The sequence below is a fragment of the Amblyomma maculatum genome, chromosome 10 (genome assembly GCF_055883805.1).
Source record: "Amblyomma maculatum isolate TAMU_Amacu chromosome 10, ASM5588380v1, whole genome shotgun sequence".
Classification (NCBI taxonomy): domain Eukaryota; kingdom Metazoa; phylum Arthropoda; class Arachnida; order Ixodida; family Ixodidae; genus Amblyomma; species Amblyomma maculatum.
Genome location: NC_139353.1, coordinates 52,937,850 through 52,963,406, shown reverse-complemented (window position 1 = coordinate 52,963,406; position 25,557 = coordinate 52,937,850). Strand labels below are relative to the sequence as shown.

Here is a 25,557-nt window from a genome sequence, read left to right as displayed (position 1 = left end):
GGGTTTTCGTTCCGGGCGGTCCCTCTGAAAAAGAAATTTGAGAGAAGCTGCCTTAAGTCCGTGATGCGACAGCATGGCAGCAACACGTGCGATAACCTTTGTGCCTCAACCAAGCGGTCTGATTATGCACCACGTTGTTAAAAGATGGCCTCAGCTTGAATCTTTGCTACCACCATTTTTTTTGCGTCAGAGGAAAACGCAACCACTATCCTTTTTGCACACTTTACAGGGTGGCACAACGTGTGGACCGGACAGCCGCTTCATTGGCCGTGGCACCTAACCGCAGTAATGCTCTCCACTTTTCTTCTTGGTTTTGCAGACGCTGCTGCACAACAAGGAGGTCCACAACATTCTGGGTCTTATATTGGCTCTTGGCAACTACATGAACGGAGGTAAGAATGCTTCATGCTGCTTGCGAAATTTGGTTTTTTGCTCTCTGGTTTTTGGGGCAGGCGACGTGTTCGCATGCCAAATCCCATCAGATTGGGCTAAGAAATTTATGGTTGCACAGCTGAATCTTGAGCATAGGTCATCCCCTAACACTTGCCTGTCTGTCTGGTACTGAAGGTCGTACATAGTTTGAGCCAATGAAGTTGCACTTGTATTTAGGATGTCAAGCATGATATTTCAAGTTTGGGGACACCCTTATGGGGCTGGCCACATGAGTGGAAACCAGTGTGGGTTTTTTTCTTGTCATTTCTATGCTTTCTGCGCATCTTATTCTATTTGTTGTATACTTGGGTACGTGATCCCGTGTCCTCGTCATGCGAGGTGAAGGGCGGACCTGAGTGATTCTGAAAAATGGGGGACACACATTACATGCACGAAGTAGTTGATGGCGAATCGTTTACGCTGCAGGGAATAGGAGTCGTGGACAGGCTGATGGCTTTGGCCTCGAGATCTTGGCCAAGCTGAAGGACGTCAAGAGCAAGGTCAGTTATTTGTTAGCCACACGCTCAAATTCAGTGCGTCCCCCTGTGTGAGAAGACCTTACCTCACCCGACTGTACTTTTTGTTTCAGGACAACTCTTTAACTCTTCTTCACTACATTGTCAGAGTCTATATAAGCAAGTTCCAAGAGGTAAGCTGTGCTCAGCTCTCCTTTGCATGCACTGATAATAGCTAGCTGTCAGAACAGCAGCTCGATCGTTGTGGTTTTTTGACGTGAAACTTAACTGATGTACCTCGGGCTTTTACAGAGAGCGGTAAGTATTCTTCAGAATAGCAGCTCGATCGTTGTGGTTTTTTGATGCGAAACTTAACTGATGTATCTCGGGCTTTTACAGAAAGTGGTAAGTATTCTTCAGGTCGCACTTGTTTGCATGTGGCCTAGGTTTACAGACGGGACTCCTGCATCTGCTCGACATATGTTTAGTAGACTGTACTTGTCATGCAGCAAATATTTGCCTGCACACCAAAGGAAAGCATTTGTGCAGTCAAGAGCAAAATTTCATGAGATGCTTGCGCTGGGGAACAAATTATTGCAGCTCTGCCTTCTCAACCTGACCGCCCGGTATTGGCACTTCTGGATGAGGCCCGCATGTTTCCTTTCTTTCAGGTTTATTTATTTATTGTACCTAAAAGTTCCCGGATATGGGGCATATGGGGGATATGGGGCAGATAAATGATATCCTTGCATGGCTGTGGTAGGATTTCATTTCCCTGCGCACCTGCGTTTCATAAACTTTCATGGCTGACTGCGCATGAGGCTTGCTATGCTCTCAACCACACCAGCCACTGGAAAGTCAAGCTTAGTGCCTCATTTTTGTCATTTCAGCTGAACAAACAGTTTGGCTCTAAATTGTGCTCCTAAGTTAGGCTTAGGACAGCATTGTGACAAACCAGTAATGCAAGCAGCTGCTTAATTGTTGTTTAGTATGTACGAAAATAAATTATAAAGGTTTAATATGGGTAAACCGAGAAAGACGTGTGAAAGCACGAGTCAGGCTAACCAGTTAACTGTTGCTGTCATCTAGCTCACTCGTCGTAGCTCCCGCTGTTTTGCTCGACATATCTCTTCTGCAGAGAAGTGGTGCGAACAACTGGACCGAGGTCAGAGGTTAAGGTCACGTATTGAGGTAGTCAGTTATTTGAGAATTGAACCCACGGCCTGCCCTTGGCATTCTATGAGCACACTTCATTTACTACCTTTATTGTACTTAGTCATTTTTCCGAGCCTGCCACAGGCTTCACACAGAGACTGGACTCTTCTGGCTTCACACAGAGTAATGCTTTCACACTAAATTTTGGCATACATACTGCTTTATAAGCATGTACTTCCAGCAGCAGTGATGTATAAACAATTGCACTGTAAACAATTAGAGCACTACTGTTATTTTTCATTCCTGCAGGACATCACCCAGGAGAAGTTGAAATTTCCTCTGCCTGAGCCGAGCGACATGGAGCGGGCTGGGTTAGTCAGTTTCGATGACATTAGGGCAGATCTTAAGAAGCTTCACTCCCAGGTCGAAGGTAAGTGCCTACTGCATAATTTGCTTGATTTCCTTTCAGTGCAGCTGTGTGATCAAAAAACACAAAATTAATTAGTTAATTAAGTAAATAATTAATGTGTGTGCATGGCAAAGTTGCTTTTATTAGAGATGCTTTTAAACCTACAGCAGTTTAGGTTTGAATTGAAAGCGCAAAAACTGTCCGTTCTTGATAGGAAAATAGCAGCAGTGCATGAATGCAGTTAGAACAAAAGGACTGTGCCTCAGGTTTTGCACCATTTTGTTGCCGGTTCAGCAAAGCCTCTGCCAAGGTGTAGTGAGTAGTATGTGGTGCTAGCACTAGCAGTACTGTTTGGTGCAGTACTTTTGGGCTGGCTGCTCTGATCGCTGGGGGCTCGATGCGTTGTCGGGGCAGCTGGCGCCATCTACGGGAGCTTCTTGTAACCGCTTCTGTCTTGCGTTTTCATTGCCGGGAAAATTGTGCAGGGTTTAAAAAAGTGCGGAAAAGAGTTTGTATCAGCATGATTTATAATGTAGCATATCGTTTAGCATACAAACTCTTATCCTTGCAGTATTTCCTGTGACCGTCTGTGAAATGCTTGCGCAGGTTGCGAGACGAAGGTACAAAAAGTGCTGGCAAACTCTGATGCCGAACACCAGGAACCCTTCAAGGAGCAGATGAACATTTTCCTCAAGAAGGCCTATAACGAGCACAAGGAGCAGGAGGAGAACCTCGAGGAATGCCGGCTAAAGTGAGCAGACGACACTGATTTCTGCTGATTGAATTAGCACTCTTTTTTTGTTTCTCGAACATCTGTGCCTTTGGCTTTGTTGATGTTTTAATGGTCTCATTCATAAGTTTGAAAAGAAAAGTGGCAAATTGTTAATGGAAAAAATTGCTGTTTATTCTACAATGTTAGGCAATGCTTTGAAATGATGTAGGCGTCTCTGGATGCAACATGTGTTTTTGGGAAGGCAGTTTTGCTCCGATGATGTCGACACCGTAATGATGGTTTGAAGAAAAAACAGGTCTTGCATGCATTCTGGAAGCCAGAGCATATTGTGAAGGCAAGGATGGTAAAATATGCTGTGTGAACGTATGCACGATTGGGCTTTGCTTTGCTTTACTGATGACTAATTGTTTGCTCATGGTTTAGTGATGGTTAATGCATGCAAACAGTTACTTGTATGGGCTGCCTTGCAAAGGTGGTGAACCAAAAAATGCACACATATATAGCACTCTACCAAGCATTCTTCTATAGGAGGCAGTATTAAATACTATTAGGCATGACCCTTCTTTACCAAATACATAACTTTCTATTTAAAGCTCATTAAAGGGGAACCATGGGCAAGTTTAAGTTGTTTATATCAATACAGCACTACCCTCTAATGACCATAAGCAGAGTTGTTGCTGGAAATGGCATTTCTACGACCTGCAGAGAGGACCAAAAATGAGGTGCAGATGTAATCATTACTGGTTGCAGCAGACTGCAGTGACGTCTGCTTTATTTTTATTGACCTCCGAGGCCAGGCTACACTGTCCTTCAGTTAAACCGGAAATTGCAAAGTTCTTTTTATCATTGGCATCGCAGTTTTGACTAAAGTGACGGGGGGGGGGGGGGGGGGGGGAAGATACGCCCTTTTTCAATCCGATTTTCCCGTCGGTAAATGCATCTTCTGTGATTGGGTGCCCAGATTCCTGGAGACCAAGGAGTACTTCAGTCTGCAGCCAAAGTCCAAGAACGAGTCCGAGTGGCCCAAGGAGTTCTTTGCACCGTGGGTGCCCTTCTGCAACGACTTCAAGAACATCTGGAAGAAAGAGGTGCAGCGCAAGATCAAGCTCGAGTGAGTAATTGCGCATATGTCCTTCTAACTAATTCCCAGCACAGCACGTTGTTAGCAGTCTGCACCCACTGCTACTGTGTGCAGTACAGTGCGCTGTTAAAGGGAACATAAGATCGCGTGGCCTAAACACTTTGAAAAGCACTGCTGCCGGCCACTGGCAAGAATGGATGGCACCGAGTGCATGCTTGGGAAGAGCAGTTGGCCGTGCTTACTGTGCATTAAGAGATAGAAAGCGTGCAGAGTGGGTCAGAGAAATAACTCAAGTTACCGACATTCTAGTAGAAATTAAGAAGAAGAAATGGACATGGGCAGGACATGTAGTGCGAAGAGAGGATAATCGATGGTCGCTGAGGGTAACAAACTGGATTCCAAGGGAAGGAAAGCGTAGCAGGGGGCGGCAGAAAGTTAGGTGGGCGGATGAGATTAAGGAGTTCGCAGGGGTCAAGTGGATGCAGCTAGCACAGAACCGGGTTAAGTGGAGAAATATGGGAGAGGCCTTCGCCCTGCAGTGGGTATAATCAGGCTGATGATGATGATGATGACTGTGCATGCACCTTGTGTGGTCGTTTGCTACTGGCTGTCTTGGGAGTGCTTTGTAAAGCACGGCAGCAACGCGTTCCCTTTAACAATGTACCGTGCTGTACACTCCTGGCGGGACCTTGTTGTGTCCTGGTGTTCGCTGCTGATCACACCGTTTAGAACCAGTCTGGCTCTGCCTCAGCTTTCGCTCGTGTATTCTTCTGCATGTGCGCCCCATTTTTGTGTGACGGCAATGCCAAGACTGCCTGCTTTGAACAGTCATTAAACTAGTGTCGAGGCACCAGTTCATCTCGTCAGACACGAGGACGAGTGAAACAAATATTGACCATTGTTAGCACTCACCATCAATAGTACAGTCGAACCCCTCAATGACGAAAGCTCTCAAGAACTAAATTCTCGTGGCAAAGAAAAATTCTTGCGGCCTCGGCGAACTTCCGTAGAGTTCAATGCATTTTCCCTCTCTCAAGAGCGAACAGGTTTTAAAAAGCAGTCCCACATTAACTCTTCCCTACTGTGGGCAAAATGACCGTTTTCTATAGGTTTCAGTATATATTTTTTTCTGTAAAAACTATCATGTCTAAAATTTTATAAAATGCACAAAAAGAAAGCTAAATAGATTCGCTTTTTAAGCATACAACTTTCAATATAAAGTTTTTGGTTGTAACACACAATATAATTTCCACTTGATGCATAATATTAATGAGCAATCAACGAGGGCCGCTGCAAAGCGGTATGCCGAAACGGATGCCCGATTTCCTTCTTGGGAAGAACGCCACTCCCTGTTTTGCGGGAGGCAAGATATCATACCCAAATGATGTTGACACCCTGGGAATGAGATGAATGACGCCAACAACACAAACAAAACGTCCAGAGCGGTCCCAGACGCATGCAAAACAGGCCAACAAAGTGTTGCTGCTGATGTTCCAGGCTGGTTTTCATCGTCCTTTTCCATCGTCCTTGGGGTTGGAACCGAATTCTGACGATAAGGCAGCATCTTCAGAGTCACTGCTGCTTGGGTCATCGATAAAATCGGTCATAGGCAGTACAGAATCTTCAGATTTGTGATGTTTCGAAGCGCACGTCGATGTGGATGCCGCCATTCTCGTATGCGACTCCGACGCTGCGCGCTCAGAGTGCGTTCAAAAATAACCACCTCACAGGAAAAAGCATATGAGGGTAATCCTAAAAGTAAGGTCTACAAAGGGCTGTGACCGCAGGGAAATTATTTGTGTGGCTGCTCGCCATACTGCCGTGTTCATTGTTCCCAGTCTTCCAAACAAGCCGTGACTCAGCGTGAAAGGGACGGTCAGTCTTGGCAAGGCAGCCATTTAAAATGAAGCTCCCGTTTGTCGCTACCGCCAGGTGCGAAGTTCGCGCAGTTATTCGATTTTTGAATGCAAAAGGCGTTCAACCAATCGAAATTCATCACCAGTTGACGGAAATGCATTGAAAGTCGTGCATGGATGTTAAAAACGTCTGCGAGTGGTGTAGGGAGTTCGCAGCTGGTCGCACTGAAATTCACGATGAGGAAGCGGGAGACTGTCAATTCCTGATGAGACAGTTGCGAAAGTCTGAAGAAATGGTGTGGCAAGATCGGAGGATCACACTCAGCGAAATCTGAATATTTGTTCCTGGCATTTCCAGAAGCACTATACTTAGGATTTTGAAAGCAAAGTTGAAATATAGGAAGGTGTGCGTAACATCAGTTCCGCTAATGCTCACAGACGACCTGCAAAGGCAACGCGTTGGCTGCTCCCGCGAATTTCTTGGGCGTTATGGAGATGAAAAGGACACTTTTTTGATTTTCATTGTTACGGGTGATGAAACCTGGGCATTGCCGCGAAATTCAAGTGAACGCAGTCTGCCGGCAAAGTCATGGCAACTGTGTTTTGGGAAGCGTGGTGGGGAGCTGGTATGACATGGGCATAAAAAAACTGCCCCAGCATCTGCAAAAATGCATAGACCGCAATGGCGATTATGTGGAAAAGCAGAAGAATGGTCTGCTTGTTAACTTACTTGTAAATTGCTTAAAATGAACATTTCTTTCGGTTTATAAAAGAACTGGGGACCTTAATTTTGGGATGACCCTTATAAACAGCAATAAAACCTAAGCTTCAGTTACCCGACTACAGGCTAGATGGCGTAGCATCTCCGTGAACGATGCGGAAAGGTTCAGAATATGCGTGCAAAGTCATCGTTAGCGGGCCGGAGTGTGGCCGCCAGTGTTTTGAGCTGGTTTTCGTCGTCAGCGGGGTCGAAACGGAATTCTGACGATAATTGGAAGCATCTTTAAAGTCACTTCTGCTTGGGTCATCGATAAAATCGATCATAGATGGTGCGTAGTCGTCAGATTTGCGACGCTTCACGCATGCCACTGAGACGTTGCCGCGTGCTCGGAGTGTGCTCAAAAATAGTCGCTTCGTGGAAAAAATTTAAACAGCATTAAAATCGAAACTTCAGTTATCCGGCTACACATTAGATAGTATAGCGTGCCCGTGAGTGACGCGGAAGGGTTCAAAATCGGCGTGCGAAGTCATCGTTAGCGGGTTAATGATGCTCGATGGGTGCGGTTTGAGGTAGTGATCTGCAACATTTTTTCGGCACGTCAGCCAGTTGGGAACAGAGATGTGGCAAAACTGCAGCAGCACAGTCGTCCGACAACAAGCAACAAGCACCACCAAGCATTGCTGTTTACTTTCTCTCGTTCGGTAATGGTGATGATAGCAACAAGACTTTTTTTTTTTTTTTTTTGCAGCGAAAGCTGGTTTTTGCTAGCCTGTCTGTTAGCAACTATGTACGCACGTGACTTTTTGACGACACCGCCGCCAGAGCAACGAACCCTTCTTTTTCTTTTCGCTGCCACGCCGACCATGTTATCTCGCCGTCCGCCTCATACACGCCAACTTTGCCCATGACTTGTGTGTCCAATATTTTTTTTTGGCCTGTTGGAAACATGCTGCCTCCTGACAAAAAAACGGAAGTTTTCGACGCTGCAAGAAAAGTCTGCAATTATCGCCAAAGCTGAAAAAGGCAGAAAGAAGTCCAACATTGCGGAGGAATTCTCAGTATCCCGTGCAGTTCACTTTGTACGATTCTGAAAGCCAAAAACAGCATCATGGCAGGACTTAAGAACTGTGCACGCGCGCAGAACAACACTGTGCAGACACCGGTCTACGAAGACATCGACAAAGCTGTATATCAGTGGTTCCTTGACAAGAGAGCGAACAAGATGCCTTTGTCTGAAAGCCTTCTGCAGCAGAAGGCAATTGACTTCGCGTGCATTCTGGGGCACAACAACTTTAAGGCGAGTACCGAATGACTAAACCGATTTAAAGCGTGGCATTGCACGTCGCCAAGGTGTTGTCGGGGGAGTCTGCAAGCGTCGACGCTGAAGCAGCATCGTCCTGGATGCAGGAAAGTTATGAAAGCATAATGGACGAATGCAAGCCCTCCGAAATTTATAATGCGGATGAAACTGGCTTTTTTTTTTACGAAATGTTGCCATCAAAAACGCTTGACCTGAAGGGACAAAAATGCCATAGAGGCAAGCTGAGCAAAAAGAGGGTGACAATACTTTTTTGCTCAAATATGGACAGATCCGACAAGCATCCCCTCCTCGTGATCGGCCGGAGCAAGATGCCATGGTGCTTTAAAGGTAATCGAAGGCTTCCGGTCAAGTACACTGCTAACCAGAAAGCTTGGATGACGCACACAATATTCTCAAACTGGCTGGAAGCCTTTGATGCGGATATGCAAAAGCAGGGCACGTCCGTCTGCCTTTTTTTGGATAACTGCAGTGCCCACCACATTGAAGACGTCCTGACTAGCATCCGCTTGATACTTTTTTCCTCCGAACTGCATGTCCATTATCCAACCTCTTGCCCAAGGGGTTATTAAGAGTGTCAAATCTGCGTACCGTGGGAGACTCATCCAGCGGATGTTGTTAAACATCGAAATGGAGCGACCGTTGGAAATTGATCTTTTTATGGTGCTGGAGATGCTTGCCGCGGCGTGGACTGCTACTTCGGTCACCGTTGTCCAGAATTGCTTAAGACACGGCGGTTTCGTGGCTGGTCAGTACGCCTTGGCAGAACCGGAAGCGAGTGTTCCTGCAAGTAGTGATGATCCGCAGCCACTAATTGAAGCATGGGATGCGCTTCACAGTGTCGATGCAATGGTGCCAGACGCTACTCAACTGGATGACTTTTTACGTGCGGGCGCCGACTTGATCGTGCACGAAGAATTCAGTGACAGCGCTGTCGCTGAAATGAGGAGAGCGACGACGAGGATGGCAAAAACAAAGCACATGGAAAGCATAGTAAGCTCGCGTGATGTGTTTGATGCTTTCGATGTTTCCTCGGCAACCACCACGACGACGACAAAGCTATGCATAGCTTACCTAACTGCGAAGCCCGAGTCGTGAAGCTCCTGCGTAGCAGTGTGAAGCAGAGCAAAATAAGCGACTTTTTTCATTAAATTTTTATTCTGGAAAGTAATGTGTGTGCTTACTCGTCCATTTTCATAACAGCGAAATTCTCGCGAGAACGAAAAAGTTTTCCTTCCCCGGCGGTTTCGTTATTGCGGGGTTCGACTGTATCTCATTTTTGCTCTTATCATCTGAAAGCATGTCTATTTTCCATTTGCTCAACCATACTGATGCTTTGTTTTATTTGATATGCTCTTTATCTAGTAATTTTTATCCGTGTATTTCAGATAAATCCACTAATGGATAACTGTAAATGACTGCTTTAAAAGAGCCTACATTTCTGTTCCAATATTGGAACCATGTTCACAATTGGCGTTCATTTATTTATTATTCTTGAAAGAGAGAGAGGCAGCAATTCAAAGCCCTATCTATAGTACAGTGTGGGATATATGCAGCAGGCATAATTACATATATAGTTCCTGTCATTGCATTTCAAACCTCCGTTCGAAAAGGGCTTCTGCTGGAAATCCAAACATAATGATGCTTTTTTTTAATTCATTTACAGTCCTTTCTTTACTCAAACTTAATTATTTTACTTACTTTACTTTACTCTTTACTTGGTGCTTCCTTTTTGTTGAGTAATCAGTATTCTTCGGTTGCAAGTTCTATGCAAATTTCAAACGGATGGACATCTTTCTGCAAATGCTCTAGCACGGCCACTTATGTAGGGTTGTGGCCTCGGGCGCCGCTCCATTTATTTTTGTGCCCTGTATTTCGCAGTTTTGAAGCAGCAAGGAAGAAGGTGAAGGACCTGCAGGAGGCAAAAAAGACTACAGTGATGTCTGAGGTGGTCAAGGTCAGAAGCAGCAAGCCCTCTGGCCTGGTGAGTGTCTTTCTCTCTCCCTCTCTGTTTTTGTATCGCTGCACTGCGGATTTCTTTGTGAGCAAAAATTACTTCCCACTGCAAACGGAACTGCACTCCTCCACGCAGCCTGCTGTTGCTTCTCAGTTGCCATCACTTCTTTGTGCAGCTTCTGAATAAGTCGGAATCAGTCTATTCATCATGGTTCAGTTTCCGCATGTGGTAAATGCTTGCAAATTAAAAAAACCCTCCTTGTGGTCCTGCGTACCTGTGTGTAAGTCCCACAGAGTTAAAAAAACAAAAACATGGAATGGCGCTGAGGGGAAGAAGGAATAAAAAGAAAAGACCTTTGCCTTTCTCTGGCTGAACATTGGGTATATTTTCTTCTTGACATCTGAATGTACTGTCAAAATAGACTGCTAGTCAGCCGAAGGGACTGCAGAGTCGCTTGTCAACATTTAAATTTAACTCATGGAACCAGGCAGTTATGATTAGTGGTTATGGCGTTCAACTGCTGTGCCCAAGGATGTGGGATCGGATCCCGGCTGCAGCAGCCCCTTTTCTGTAGAGGCGGAAAGCAAGGTGCATGTGTGCTGTGCAATTTCGGTGTACATTCAGGAACCCCAGGCAAAAGAAATTTTCAGAGCCCTCCACTATTCCGTCTCTCATAGCCTGAGTTCTTTAAACCCTACAAACCAAACCAAACGGTTGCAGTTCTTGCAGCTACCTTTTTTCACTTTGCATAGTTTGGTACTTAGTGTATGCTCTAGTGGTTGAATTCTTGTTGTCAAGCACCACATACTAAAATAAATTTGTAACTTGTAAATTCATGTATGGGAAAAGAGTGGTATCTTCCACACCTCTGTGGGGACACTTGTACCACGCTGTGTGGGAACTGGGGAATCAAAAAAGAAGTGGTGGTGTTGGACTCATGAGTAATTTCGACCACCTGGGGATCTTTAACGTGCACTGGCATCACACAGCACATGGAAGCCTTTGCGCCTCACCTCCATCGAAACACAGTCGCCGCGGTCTGTTTCGAACCCAAGTACTGCAGCCCAGTATGCGAGCGCCTTAAACACTGAGCCACCATGGTGTCACGGGTACATATTGAACAACAAATCATGATTGTACAGTTAAAGAACAGATACAGGAAATGGCTGTCGTTAACCAGAAGAAATAGACAAAATTCGTCACCTGCCAGTTATGCATAGCCCTGGACTATGAGGCTGCCCTGGACAATCCCATTCGCACTTTTGCTAGTTTAAGCCACACTGAGTGTGGCATGATTTTGCGAGCTCCCCCTTGTGAAGTTCACTGCAACCGTTAACGTGTATACTTGAATCTAGATGTTAGCCACGCGTCAACCATCAAGCATTGGTCACGTTAGTTGCCTGGTAAAGGCATTACAGGATCTTTGTGAGTACACTCTCATAAAGAAACCGCTGGGTTTTGCTTTCGTGACGGCTAGGGCGTTTAAATTGTAAAACGCACTTAACTTGCCAGTGTGCTCCTCTCTTATCTTAGTGCTCTGGTTTCCACTAAATTTTCATAGCTGATGTTCTAGAAACCTAGTTTGGTTTTGCATTGACTTTGGACAATGCAGTCTCTTTTAATCAAAGGAAGCAACAATCCGATGTTGCACAAATATGTAGGCTCGTTTCAAAGTAAAAGCTGAAGTGGGTGGTAGTGTACGTCAAATAGTCTACAGAAGATAAGCGGCTACTTACTCTTAGCCATGCTTTTTCTTCTTGCTTCTTTTTTTCCACAGAAAGCAAAGATGACAAAGAGGATGCAGCAGCTTGGACAGAGCTTTCCCGCACCGGGAACGCCTTAGAATCCCTGGGAGTAGATCGGACTTGAATAAGCTCGTTGTATGAAACGAAAGAAAAAAAAAAAAAACCAGAAAAGTATAAGAAATGTTTTTAACCCGACACTAATGATATCGGCGCAAAGTTCTTGTTTTGCTAGATGTACCGTGGAGAGTCTGTATGACAAGCGAGCCACTCTGAGGCTGTGTTGATGTTGAATCTCATGTTGATTAGTTTGCTAAGCAGTTTTCTAGATAGAATAGTGAAGGTATGCTTCCCCCTTTTGTTACCTCTGCCAGTGATCCTAGATGAAGTGCCTACTACTGGTTTTGGTAGAGGGCATCCTTTTCCTCGTTTTTGCAGTTTGCAAGGTGTAATATACTTGGCTGGTCGGTGTACTAAATTGATAATACAGTTTGTTGAGATAGCTTCTCGGCTAAGAGCGAGTTGGCGGGCTAGTTGGTTTTGCATAATTAAGGAACAGTGCATAGGATGGGACACAGAGACACAAGAAAGCACAGCGCCTTGTGTTTGTGCTTTCTTGTGTCTCCGTATCCCGTCCTATGCGCTGTTCCTTAATTCTCAGCTAGTTGCTCTTGAATAGCTTATGAAGTAGTCTAATGGATCTGAGAACCAGAAATTCACACATTTATGGTTTAAAGGCCAGGCATTTTAGTGTGTACTTCAAAGTGATTTATTTGAGTGGGCAGCTCATTACAGGAAAATGGCGATAGTACCTTGTTTTGGATGTTTTATTGCCATATTTAGACGCGCACTGCAGCCATGAAATGCCTTAGTCGATTGTCGGTAGTCTTAATGGTAGCATGTTTTGTGTGTGCAGATATTTCACGTTTGTTTTCAAGTGCTGTTTATAAGCCTAAATGGCTTGCATAAGTGACATTTCAGACGACCTTTGTAGTTATGAGGGTAACATGCTGTAATTAGAAATGATCTGAGCAAATCTTGATTGTGCACTGGCTAGCTCTTGGTTGACGGAGCTGCTCTTTTCAGGCGCTGTTCTTGACAGCAGAGTGGGCACGTTATGAAACGATTAACTCCGCTGATTCTTGTAAAGTATTGCTTCCTTATGTTGTATTATTGCCTGTATGACTTCGAGCATGTGCAGGGCATCCTTTAAGAGTGCTTTGTGGCATTGTCAGTGAAACCCCTTTGATGTATAGTCCTGGGTTGTATACATGTATAATAACCGATGCAAAGTGCAATGTTGATCGATGTAAATATAGGTAGTCGCATGGACCTTATATTATCCGCTAAATCCTGACAACTTGTATTAGTTACTGGCTTGGCTTCAGAATGGCTCAGGTCTCTGTAAAGGCCACAGGCATGTCTTCTTAGAGTTGATCACTCTTTCCACCACCGCGAGTGTGTTTGCGTTGATAATAGTGAACATTCCTAACAAGGGAGTTGAACATGTTCAATTTCTCTTGGTTGTAATGAGGATGAGTGGAGCTCCTTTGGCTGTTACTAATTGCATCTGACTATAATGATGTTGTAGTGAATCCTTCTGATGAACCGTGTGGAAGTCACAATGAGCACATTAGTCTGTGGGCTGTAAGCTCATCTCGGCGAGGCTTTTTATAGTGTACCTGCAATAATAATAATACTCACTTGCTATGGCTGCAAAAACATTTCGTAGCAAACAATCAGGGTTCAGTGGCTAGCTTCATTTTTGTCTCGTCCTTTGTCAAGTGTTCATTCATGCTATTAATATACATTGTCGTCACCTTAATCAAAAATATGCATTTAATATCAGTATGGAGAGAGTGTGATGCTTTTTGTTCTCTTGGGATTACTGATGCATATCATTCATGTGGTAGCTGTCTAATGCCCCTGTGAATGTTTTACTTGTACCAAGAACAGAAATTTATTTTTGCTTGACTGTTTGGCTTGGAGTGGCATCAATAGGTGTTGCTCGCAATGTGGACGCAAATGTTGATCTTGTCTGTCGATAGCATGTTGACGAGGGGGTTCTTGCACATGATCAAACGGCGACATGAACAGACTGTTACATTTTTACACACATATGGCACAATGGATTATTGTTGACAGGTGCAGTAGATTCTGCCAAAGATGACGTATGCTGGGCCATTATATATATTTCTTATTTATGGCCCCAGTTCGACTGTGGAAGACGTGCACATCAGCTGTTTTCTGTAGAGGTCTTCGGGTGATTGATTGTACACTTGTTTTTTGAGGCAGCACTTGAGGACTTTAATACGCACATTCCGCTCTCTTTAAAGTAGATGGTTCTCTTCTGTAGTGACGTATTTATATTATTTATACATATATTTATTTTAAGAAAAAGAGAGAAATAAAATTCTTTACATTCTGCACTTTGTGTGTTCTTGTGTGTTAAGTGAATACGAAAGGTGCGTTTCGGAAGTACTATTTAAACGTCACCGACTTCAGTTGGCATGTGTGGTAGTAATTAACAGAATTGTGGTAATAGTTGTGGTAATGACTGCACAGAACAGCTGTTCTGTACATACATGGCAAAATTATTTTTGATAAGGAATTAAATTATATTACTCATTACTGCTTCTAGAAAGATGAAATTATTTTACAATTACTTCTACTGAGTAATTCAATTACTTTTAAGTTACTTTCTAGTTTCCGTCCATGCAAAAACTAAGTAAAGCTAGTAAACAAAACAGCAACATGTTCTCCAGACTTGAAGCACACACATTCTTTTGTTTTCTCGCCAAGTTCCATCCCAGAGAGCTATTCCTTTCTTCTTTCTTACAGCACTTTCCATTACCAAAACAAAACGACAGCAAAAAAAAAAATAAAAAATACAACAATAAAAGCAGAAGCATGGTTGAACGATCATCAAATGACCGGCGAACCCAGCGTCTTGCTTGCCCGGAGCTGTCTCCGCCATTTGAAGGCCCGAAGAAGCTAGGTTATTTATTGCTTCCGCAATCCCAAGAATCGACATCTGCACTTTGTGCTCGCTGCTCAGTAATACTCAAGCCACGGTGGCTCACACCATGGACCCTTCCTCTTATCTCCCCCAACCCCAATCCTCCCTCGCTCCGTGGTGATGAGTGTAACCAAGCACCACTGAGCCCTAGCCGACGCGACAAGGAGTGCCTCTGCGCCGCGTTCCCAACTAGTTATTCCGGCCTTCTTGCACCATCTGTCCCTTCGGCATTCTCTTGGCGCCTTGTATCCTGCTGCTTGGAGAATTGTTGCCATGGGATAGCCGCTACCCTGCTACACACGAGGTGTTAGTCGCACTGTTCTGATCAATTCCTTCTCCTTTTGCCGATCTGTTATGCTGGCTTTAGTTTGCCGCATGTCGTTCTTGCTTTTGCGGCAATCTACTTTGCTGTCTGTTGAAGAAGCAGTAGCGCACTTTAGTAAAAGTAATTTTGAAAGGAATTAATTACTTTTGCTGTGGAATTACTGTCCAAAAGTAATTCATTGCATTACAAATTACTGGAAAAGTAATTAAATTAACAGTAATTTCATTACTGTAATTCAATTATTGTCATGTCTGGTTCAGTACGATACATGCACCTGCATTTGCTGTTTCATGTATTGATGTAAATTGTATAGTCTGCGTCAAAAAGCTGAAATCAAACTCCAGTACCAGGACAAGTTGTGTATATGGTTTTTGCCTTGAAATTACGGCAATTACATGCAGCTCGATTGATGAAGAGCGCAAGACTGGTGTAGTAAAGGCTGCTGTATACAATGGTACTCAACTGTAGATGGTACAGAGTATGGAGCAATAATTGTCGTTCTTTTTTTTCCTTTATAGTGCGGAAGTAAGCATTCATTCCGGGCCCTGCTTTACAACCTTTCTTTTTTTGTGGAAAGTGTTATATTTTGCGGTTTCGCATGCCTATTTCGTGTCCATTTAGTCTCATTAATATGAACATTGCGTGAGGAGCCTCAGATTGAAGTTAATCCTTGCAGGCCGAGCCCAAGTGTCCCCCCAATTTTTGTTGTGTCAAGGCCTTTTCATGACCTTTCAAGCAGGTAATCTTCGGTAGAGCATGCATTCTGCATTTAAACTCTGAGCTTCAGCGATGGTGCCTCTTTCTGCGCTTTGTTGAATGTGACAGTCTTCCTGTTTTTGAGATGTGGGTTTAGGCACAGTGGATCATTGTGCTGACTGGCAACAAATCTTAACAGTACAGCCATGAGTGTACCCCGCCGGGGTGGCGCAGTGGTTACGGTGCTCGACTACTGTTCCCAAGGACGCGGGATCGAATCCTGGCCTCGGCGGCCGCTTTTCAGTGGAGGCGAAAAGCAAGGCGCCCGTGTGCTGTGCGATGTCGGTGCACGTTAAAGAACCCTAGGTGGTCGAAATTTCGGGAGTCCTCCACTATGGTGTCTGCATAGCCTGAGTTGCTTTGGGACATTAAACCCCACAAACAAACCAGCCATGAGTGAAAAAAACAAATCTCAACAGTACAGCCAAGAGTGAAAAAAATAGTGTTGTTGGTATATATAATAGTAGGTTGCAATTAAGTAGGGATATGTTTATGTCCAAATTTCCTGATACAAATGAAATGCAAACGTGAAGAAAAACGTGCAGATATCAACTATATGTTCAGTACGGAATGAGAAATATTTCCCGTTTCTTATTGCCCCTGTTTCTTAGAAATGATGATTGGTCTTTGCAAGTGAAACACGTTTATATTGATTCAGCAGTGAACAATGATTCAGCAGGGACAAGAAAAATGTGAAATTCATAAAACTCTTTTAATAGACTGGTGCAAACTTAGTCACCAAATAACACACATGAATTCACACGTGACTATATGATTGGTAGGAGTACTAAACTATGTGCCACTAACTATTGTTGTTAGCCTGTGCCTGCAGCATATCCGCGACCAATGTGTATTTCATCAGAATTAACGAGTTTGCTACCTATGACATCAATATCGCTTTTTATATTATCTATAATGCGCGCACAAACCACGGCCGCTTTTTACGCCTACGCGTGGTTTCATTTCTATAAGGGGGCATTTGTAAGCTCTAGGAAAAAAATGTGGGGGATATTTAGAACTTTGTAAGAAAAAGTGAAAGCCTAGTTGGTCAGCTGCTGAAATCGTCACCCATAGCGATATAGAATGAAGCTTTGAGCCCACGCGTTGACATATACACTGCGGGCGGGCGAGCGAGCGAGCTGCCTGCTGCCGCCGTGCTGCTGTTTCCAAAACAGCACCGTTTTGTGGTGTTGGTGGTGGTGGTGGTGGTATTCCAGCTGGATCTTGGCTTGAAGTGTAAATTTTCCAGCTGGAAACCGGAACATTCCAGCTGTGCACGATCCCGTTCCATAATTCATGTGGGAAATGAGTATTTTCCACCTGGGAATTCCTTACATCAGGGCTTCGTTCTCGGACTCTTCCCTGGGCCTTCAAGACCGTCCCGGATTCCTCCCGGGATCGGGAGCTCCGAGCAAGTTACCTCTGCTCGCATCGGAACCGCGCCAGCACCAGGCGTGGTAGCACCGGGCACGAGTGGATAGCCCGTTGTGTGTGGCATCTGCCGTAGACCTTGCCCCCACTGTACTTTCGCCGCAAGAATTAATGATAGGTGCCCCAACCCCTTCCCATATCCTTTCCTATAAGCTTCCCATGCTCGCCAAGAGTGATGCCCACACATTTGACGAACATACTCGACCAAGCGGCTTTGCACCGCGTCATGTGAGTACATTCTTGTGCCTCGCAGCTTGGTCATTCATTGCTAACTGCTTGGTCGTTATTTTTGAAAGCGACAAAGTTGAGGTGCATGACACGTCACAAAGGAGCAGGCAGTTCGAAGGTTTGAATTTGAATTTGGCGCCGTAGCCACTACAACACGTCATCATTAGAGCAGATGTTCTTGTTCCGCTCAGTTTTGGTGCGGAAATAAAGCGTCGGATTTCCTTCCACTTCAGGGCTTTAGAAAAATGGTTCTCCTTTGTTCGAAAACAGTTATGGCATTTTGAAGTCCCCACTAGGGCTAACCATGCATGCGATATGATTAGAAAGTTAATTCAGATTCTGGAGCTGATTGTGTCTGCCGGGCTGAGAGTTCATTCTGCGAATATTTTCTACTTCGAACTCACAACTTTTAGGAATATTTCAAAGTGTTCACTAAAACGAGCCCAGGATCGGGTCTGGTGTCCGCAAGTGAAATCTTTGTAATGCGTATACGCAAGGTTAGACAGCGCGTGTTTCTGACTGAACAGAGAGGCAGAGATTCAACTTTACTGCGTTTTCTGTGACACCTCTGTCTGCCGGAACATTCAGAGCCCAGGGGACTTGCTTCTTAGGCGTCCCGCAACACTATAGCTGCTGCGAGTGATCATGAAAGTCCTATCTTTTCTAGGAAGAAGAAGCGAAATTCTGCTTACTTTTGATATATTTGGATATTACGAGTCATACGTTGTGGCTCAGAAGCAGCCCATTGGGTTTCAAGCTTTTGACAAGAGTCGTAGCACACGTTCTAGATTGGACCCGGGCTAGAAGCGAAGAATACGCATTTATAACATTCTAACCATTCTTCTTTTGGCAGCCAAAAAGTTGTCAGCAATATGAAATAAATAAACAAATGAATGAATAAATAAAAATAGCTTAATGATGCATGTGACTTTTACTACAGAAACGGTGGCGTGCTTGCCGCATTACGGAGCAGAAAGTAAATATAGTGGAGATATTTTTTATAATTGCGTTCTGTCCTCGTACCGCGAGTATATATTTGTCACTTTGTAGCTTTACTTTCTTGTTACGTACTGCATGATTTACTAAAGTGCGGTCGTCGTTCGCTAATTGTCCTCTAAACACGCCGAATCTTCTTTTTTTGGCTATCAGGGATAACCATGCAATGCTCTCTATCATTAATACGCATCGGTTTTTAGCGCGCACATTTCAGAATGTTTTAATTTACCATGTGCTGGCTCTTTTGGCGTCGTCTTGGAGTTCATGTTTTGTAGCGAGTGCTACATTGGCCAGTTTCGCCATTTCGCCGTGCCTGTCCGTGAGAAGAAGAGGAAGAAAAAGAGGAGGAAGAAGAGGAAGAAGACGAAGAAAAGAAGAAGAAGAAAACGCGGTAGTTGGTAGGGCGGGACAGACTCCGTCACAATAGGGAATTGACTTGGCTAGGACCTGTCTGGTCCACCTGGTAAAAAAGGGAAGCCTCAGTACCAATCCAATCCAATGGTAGAGGCATCTCAAGTATTCCTGGAGTAGGAAACCATGTCAATCACTGCAGACTGATGTCTCACTAACCAGGTTGCGCTGCCGTATATCCCGCCTATAAATTTCTATAATGAACAGGTGGTCTGGATTGGCGCTTACTTCCGTCTGTACGTTCTGTGGGGAATCAGAAACAATAGAAAATTTCTTGCTGTTTTGCCGCCGTTTCACCATGATGAGAAGACTGTATTTGGAGAAGCCGTTGCAACAGCTGGGCCTTATCGTTTGAGCAGCCAGACTTTATTATCGTTCGGTGCCACCATGCTTCGGTCAGCCACAGGTCTGTCTTTAACGTCATTCAAAACTTATTAATGGGATCTAAGCGTCTGCCTTGCTAATATGCTTTGAATTTTTTGATCTGTAGATACAAATCTCAGTGTTCTCCTTCTGCATGCGTTATGAATTCTCCTTTTTATTTTGGATTTTCATATTTTACTTTCCTTCACTCTTCCCTAGCAATCATTTCATTTTCTTTTGCAATGTAATTATACATCTAAAAAAAAAAAAAATCTCTGCACCTCAATTCTTTACCGATCCCCCTGCGTGGGTATATGTGCCATCAGTTCAGAGAACAACAATAACGACAACAGCGAATGGCTAGGACAGAAGGTTAGCTCGAACGTTGTGACGGCGGTGTGCCCCGGAGTTCGACGTAGACACGATGTCATACCACTGCAAGTCTTCTGCACCCGAATGAGAATGGTCAACGAAGAGAGGCGAGGGGTGCTCATACGTGAAGTGATTCACCTATGGCATAAATAAAGCTGAAACCATAGAGTAAACTACTATGTGCAAAAACCATGTCTTTACTTTCAAACCGAATCTAAGCGTATAGCCATGCATATGTATCTCTCGCGTAACTCCAGATTTAACCACAAGCTAAACCACAGCTAATTTTTTTTTCTACATTCAGAGATATCGGGTGCAATACTGCGTGTCATACCTTACTGAAAAACTAAAAGATCTGCCGGGCAATAACCTCAAAATCTCACCAAATCACATACTCTCTCATAAGGTAGACATCATTATCATAATATATTTCGCATAATTTATGATAATATACAAGAAACTATGAGATCTAATGCAATTATATGCGATTTGTATGTGATTTCTTATGCGAATTGAGTGAGATTGTGTGAGAAAATGTGAGGTTATTGCCTCATACAATTTTTTCAGTAGGGTAGTGCATGTTTTAGCTTCACATGGTACCAGGGAGCGGCGGCGAATATTTCGCTACCCACTACGCATTTTACATATGCAAATCCTCAAATAAGCATAGCTGTTGTTAAGCAGCTATCAATGAATAGTTATGTGGGCGGTGACGTGTTTCAGTTACGCTCGAGCATACTTGTTCCTGGAGAAATGCTTTTTTTTTTCTCCTTGCTCCTTATCAGTTGTAGACATCAACTTGCAACACAGATCGAATGAAGCACGTTGGTTGTTGCTTGTAATTAAAGCACACGCGCTCACGGGAAAGGACTCGAATAATGTTCACTTCATCTAAATTTGAAAAACGCTTGATTGTTTTTTAAATCTTGATTCAATTTAACTGGGGCATCGCACGTTTATTTGAAAATTTGCCGTTGCAATCTTTCACAAACATATCCTGATGGTTAGAAGCACATCCAACGCCGAAATAGTGACACACGTGCATATATCTTCGGTCATGGGGAAATACAGGACCTATTTGCACAACCGATAACTCCTAAAATATATCCCACATGCGATATACAAGAGTCACAGGAGATTGCTAAGGAGAACAGAGGACGTATGCGCATTCTGCGCGTCCTCCCACTGGAACCGCATGCTTCATTATGGGTCCTTTATGCTCCACATCGACACCTGCGAACTTCTACATTATTTCATATAGGACCTATAAAAATCGCATATAGGATTTCTCAGTAGGGATAGGTATGGATGGATGGATGGAAAAAAAATTAGTTGTGGTTTAGCTCTGGTTAACATAGTTGTATTGCGAAAGCAACAGCGGTAGCTTCTTTTGCCGGCTACATTATTCCCCAATCACATTGTAAGGTGATGACGCGAGAGCGTAAGCTACCAGGCCACATATAAAGTCCCGCTTCAACCATGCCGTATGAACGTGCCTGCGTGTCGTAGAGGTAACGAGAATGCAAACGGTTCTGGCAGGCTGATTCTGATGTCACCATCCCATATGTAAGGATTCAGCTCAGACCCGGGTCTGAGCTGGCCAACGCAGCCTCTCACTAATCGAGAGAAAGATCATGTATATACTCGCCGTTGCCGGCGACGCTACGTACGCTCCCTATAGGTGGCCAGCTCCTGACACCATCTGTACTGCGACTGAATCACCTAGCTCTGGGCATATTTTATGCAGCACGCACGGGTTGAGGAAAGATATAGTCTACAATCTTCTCAGACGCATTCCTTGACCAACTGCTTGTTCAGGGGTGGATAAATCTTGCAATTTAGTTTATGATTGTCTGCGATGTGAAAGGACACCATCCCCTCTCTCGTGGACCTCTCCGGAACGGCTGGTTCAACTCCTTGGCTGACCAAATCTCGAGCATTCATGTGAGCCACCTCGTAATTCTCAAAGTTAATTACCAGAGTATGCCGGTACTATGGTGCCGGTTCAGTTCAGTTCAGTCGTGTCCGACTCTTCGTGACCTTATGGACCATATCACGCCACGCTTTCCGGTCTCTCACTACCTTCCTAACATCACATAACTTCATCTGCAGCGCCTCGAGGATGCCATCTAACCATCGCGTTCGCTGCTATATATCCCTTCTCCGGTGACCCTCAACCTTTCCTAACATCAAAGCTTTCTCCAGCGACTGCTCTCTTCTCATCAGATGACCAAAGTAGCTGAGCTTTAACTTCAGAATTTGACCCTCCAATGAGCATTCAGGGTTTGTGGTCGACTATATCGACTGATTTGATCTTCTGGCAATCCAAGGAACGGTGCCGGTACCCAGACAATTTCCACCTCCCTATAGGCCTTCGTCCCGTGGCCTGATTCGGCGCTTGCGCCACTGTGACAGATATTCCACCATTCGCCAAATTTCGCTGAAAATCAAGTCAGTGTTAGCATTAGATATAACTAGCAGTATAGCTGCCTCCTCACCAGTTTCCGAAGAATAATTTCTGACTGGTTCGGAGGCGATCGAGCATTCTTGACCGTATACCACAACTGCAAATGCGTCCTTGCCCTTATGCTCACGTGGTGTTCCGCGGTGAAGAAAGAAGTTGAGCAGCTACCGCGGCAATGGCTTCTGAGATTACGGATGCCGTTTTCTTTTTAGAAGCTGATCAGAGAGGATAATTAGCCTGAAAAACCAAAAGTTCTACAGGCAATAACCTCATAAAATCTCATTTAATCGCATAGAGTCCCATACGGTGCACATCATTATCATAAAATGTCGTACACAATTTATGATAATGTACAAGAAACTATGAGAACTTCTGCAATTATATGCGACTTGTACGTGATTTCTTATGTGAATTGAGTGAGATTGTGTGAGAAAAGGTGAGGTTATTGCCCCTTACAATTTTTTCAGTAGGGCGCGGTAACCAAAACGGGCATAGCAATATGCCTTTGTGCAGCGTTGTATACCATGCGTATCCCGGATCTATCCGCACTCTTTTCTTGTTACCCCGAGTTCAAGCTGCCGTTGTTTTCTAGTTAACGCTTTTCCTGTGTGGCGTGAACCCCTCCCCCACCTCTCGCCGCCCACCATGTTTTTTTTTTCTCTTACTGACATAGGAGAAGGAAGAAGCCATATGCTCAAGAAAAATGAAAGGTCGATACTGTTACATGGACAAGACAAAAATTTAGGAAAATGCCAGAGAGTGCACGGCGGCAGAGTTTCCCGACGTGGCGGCGCCAACGCAATGTGAATCCCGTCCGACGATCGACGCGTGTCCGGGATGCCTGGCGCGCTCACGGGCCCTCCTATTATGAGCTCGCATATTCGGCGGCTCCTCTTTTAGTAGCGGCCAGGCATTATCAACTCGTGGTGCTTACTCTCTTTTTCTCGTACCGCATAGTTGTCTCCCCTTTCCCCCATCCTCTCCCTTGCTCGTTTATTCTTCCTCATCCGCTTTCTCTGCCGCCGTTTTTCCAAGGCGCGCACATATTGCAGCAGCTCGATATTCTAGGGTGTGGTCCGTACCGGCTCTGAGTGCTGCCGACTATGCGGCCGCAACGTAGTAGCGAGCGCGCGACGCTTATGGAGAGTATGTGATGGAACGGACCTGCCGCAAGCCAGTTCTCACATTGCGCCGTTCGTAGAGAATAATTGGTTCACAGGAAAGTAAATACCCAGTATCTAACTAGTTCTGTGGACACCTTAACCACGCCGTAAGGGAAGGGAGGAAGGTGAGAGTGAAAGCGGGAAGAAAGAGATGCCATAGTGGAGGGCTACGGAATAATTTCGACCACCTGGGGATCTTTAACGTGCGCTGACATCGCACAGCACACGACGCCTCTTCGTTTCGCCTCCATCGAAACGCAGCCGCCGAGGTCGGGTTCGAACCCGGGTACTCCGGCACAGTAGTCGGGCGTCTTACCACTGCACCACCCCGGCGGGGCCCACGTCGCCTCTTCATTCCGCGGATTTTGACATAGAGAGAGAGAGAGAGAGAGAGAGAGAGAGAGAGAGAGAGAGAGAGAGAGAGAGAGAGAGAGAGAGAGAGAGAGAGAGAGAGAGAGAGAACAACTTTATTTGCCCCAGATGTCGTGAATTAAGGCAGGTGGGTCCTGTGTGGCCCTCAGGTGGGAGCGACATCCTGGACCCACGAAATAAATGGAAGTTGTGTGCTCTTGTCTGGCTTGAGGTCCGTTCGTTTCACCTGCACTACGTGAACTGGTTCACGTGGTGCTGCACTTCACCATTCGTTTCAGCGATGCAAGATGGCGCCCTCTGCACCACGCCGTTCGTTTCAAAAAGTGCAGACGTCGTGCAGGTCGAGTTCATGAAAAGTTCAGCAAAACTGTGCACCTCCTCAGCGGTCAGTGCCGAACTGGTGCAGCTGCAGCCGCCGCATGAAAGCAGACGACAGCTTGCGCGACGATGGCTTGTGTGTTGTGATAAACAGTGAAGCGACCCTTATTCCACTCGTCAACGAGAACGGTGCTTGTGCTTGCCAAAGAAACGACGACGCGTATTTAAGAGTTGGTGCCAGCTTTCCGCAGAGGGAGCTGGCAGGAGGGCCCTTGGGGGCTGGTTATTTTCGGATCCCCAGAGGATGTGCGCCTGAGTGGCGCGCGTTCTCCGTTTTTGCAATTTGGACATGCGGGGTCGTATTCCCCGTTAGTAATTAGTGATATTCTATTTAATTAATAATAACAATTGGCTGACAGGAAAGGAAGAGCGCAGTAGCTGTCACACTTTCCCTGTGGACACCAGAACCGCGCCGTAAGGGAAATGAAGGTGGGAGTTAAAGTGGAAAGAGAGAAAGAGAAGCCGTAGTGGAGGGCTGCGGAGTAATTTCGACCACCTGGGGATCTTTAACGTGCGCTGACATCGCACAGCACACGGATGTACGCCACTTCGTTTCGCTTCCATCGAAACGAAGTGGCGTACGTCCGTGTGTTTTCTTGGAAAAGGAAGACGCAGCATGTATGTGCTCCGGTTTCTCGGATGGACACGCATGCATACAAGTATAACGGCATACAATTTCAGATACATATATCGCCGGTTCGAATTCCTACCGCAAACTGTACTCCCACATGACTAGCAGATGGATATTAAATGGGAAATAAAATGGTATGACATCAACCTCAACAGCGCACAAAAATGGTTGCGGGACAATTTTGATAAGAAATCAGGTGTGTATCTCCACGTTACAATAACGACAACACCGACGGAGAGAGAAAGAAAGAGAGAGAACTTTATTTTACCACAGCTGTCGGGAACTAGGACAGGTGGGTTGGGTCCTGTGTGGACGGGACCCTTAAACTATCGCTTAGAAACTCTATCTGAGGGCCATAACGGGCTCTGTGGCAAGTATATGTGGCTAACGGCAGGTTGCCAAGATTTAAACCCACCGTTGTAAACCAGGGAGGTTAGGAGCCAGCGGGGAATCAAGGAAGGATGCATTTCTGGTCCACTTTAATTTTTTAGTGCAGATTATCCCTAGTAGTTCACGGATGCATATTCAAGCATGCAAGATGGACCTATATGCATTGCCTGCACATGTTTATTTAGGTTGCATCCGTACGGTTTCGGTTACATGGTACTGCACAAATGCGCTGTTCATGAGCAAAGAAAATTCACCATGTAGATAAAATAAATAAATAAATCAACCACTACCACCACCACCAGATGCCTGAAACATCCTTTGGTCACGAGGAATATTGCCACACCTTCGGTTAAATGGAGCGCCGTGTGAACCCTGGGAGACCTATATGGCTGCGAAAAA

The 25,557-nt window shown here is 45.0% G+C and overlaps 1 protein-coding gene and 1 long non-coding RNA gene across 2 annotated transcripts in view; one reads left to right on the top strand and one right to left on the bottom strand.

Moving 5' to 3' along the window:
- The window catches only part of LOC146176416 (uncharacterized), a 37,739-nt gene extending 23,453 nt beyond the window's left edge, over positions 1–14,286 (top strand). The window contains exons 14-21 of the mRNA XM_084582747.1: positions 320–392; positions 859–932; positions 1,022–1,081; positions 2,352–2,472; positions 3,058–3,202; positions 4,146–4,295; positions 10,042–10,144; positions 11,895–14,286. Of these exons, the coding sequence (XP_084438873.1) occupies positions 320–392; positions 859–932; positions 1,022–1,081; positions 2,352–2,472; positions 3,058–3,202; positions 4,146–4,295; positions 10,042–10,144; positions 11,895–11,960 (792 nt within the window). The 3' untranslated portion in view covers positions 11,961–14,286. The remainder of the gene's footprint in view (positions 1–319; positions 393–858; positions 933–1,021; positions 1,082–2,351; positions 2,473–3,057; positions 3,203–4,145; positions 4,296–10,041; positions 10,145–11,894) is intronic.
- Positions 9,868–22,393, bottom strand: LOC146176415 (uncharacterized). Its single transcript, XR_014701529.1, has 3 exons — positions 22,259–22,393; positions 11,854–11,965; positions 9,868–10,072 (listed from the first exon to the last, which is right to left on the bottom strand). It is a non-coding gene; the product is annotated as an uncharacterized LOC146176415 (long non-coding RNA).
- Positions 22,394–25,557: the final 3,164 nt, after the last annotated feature.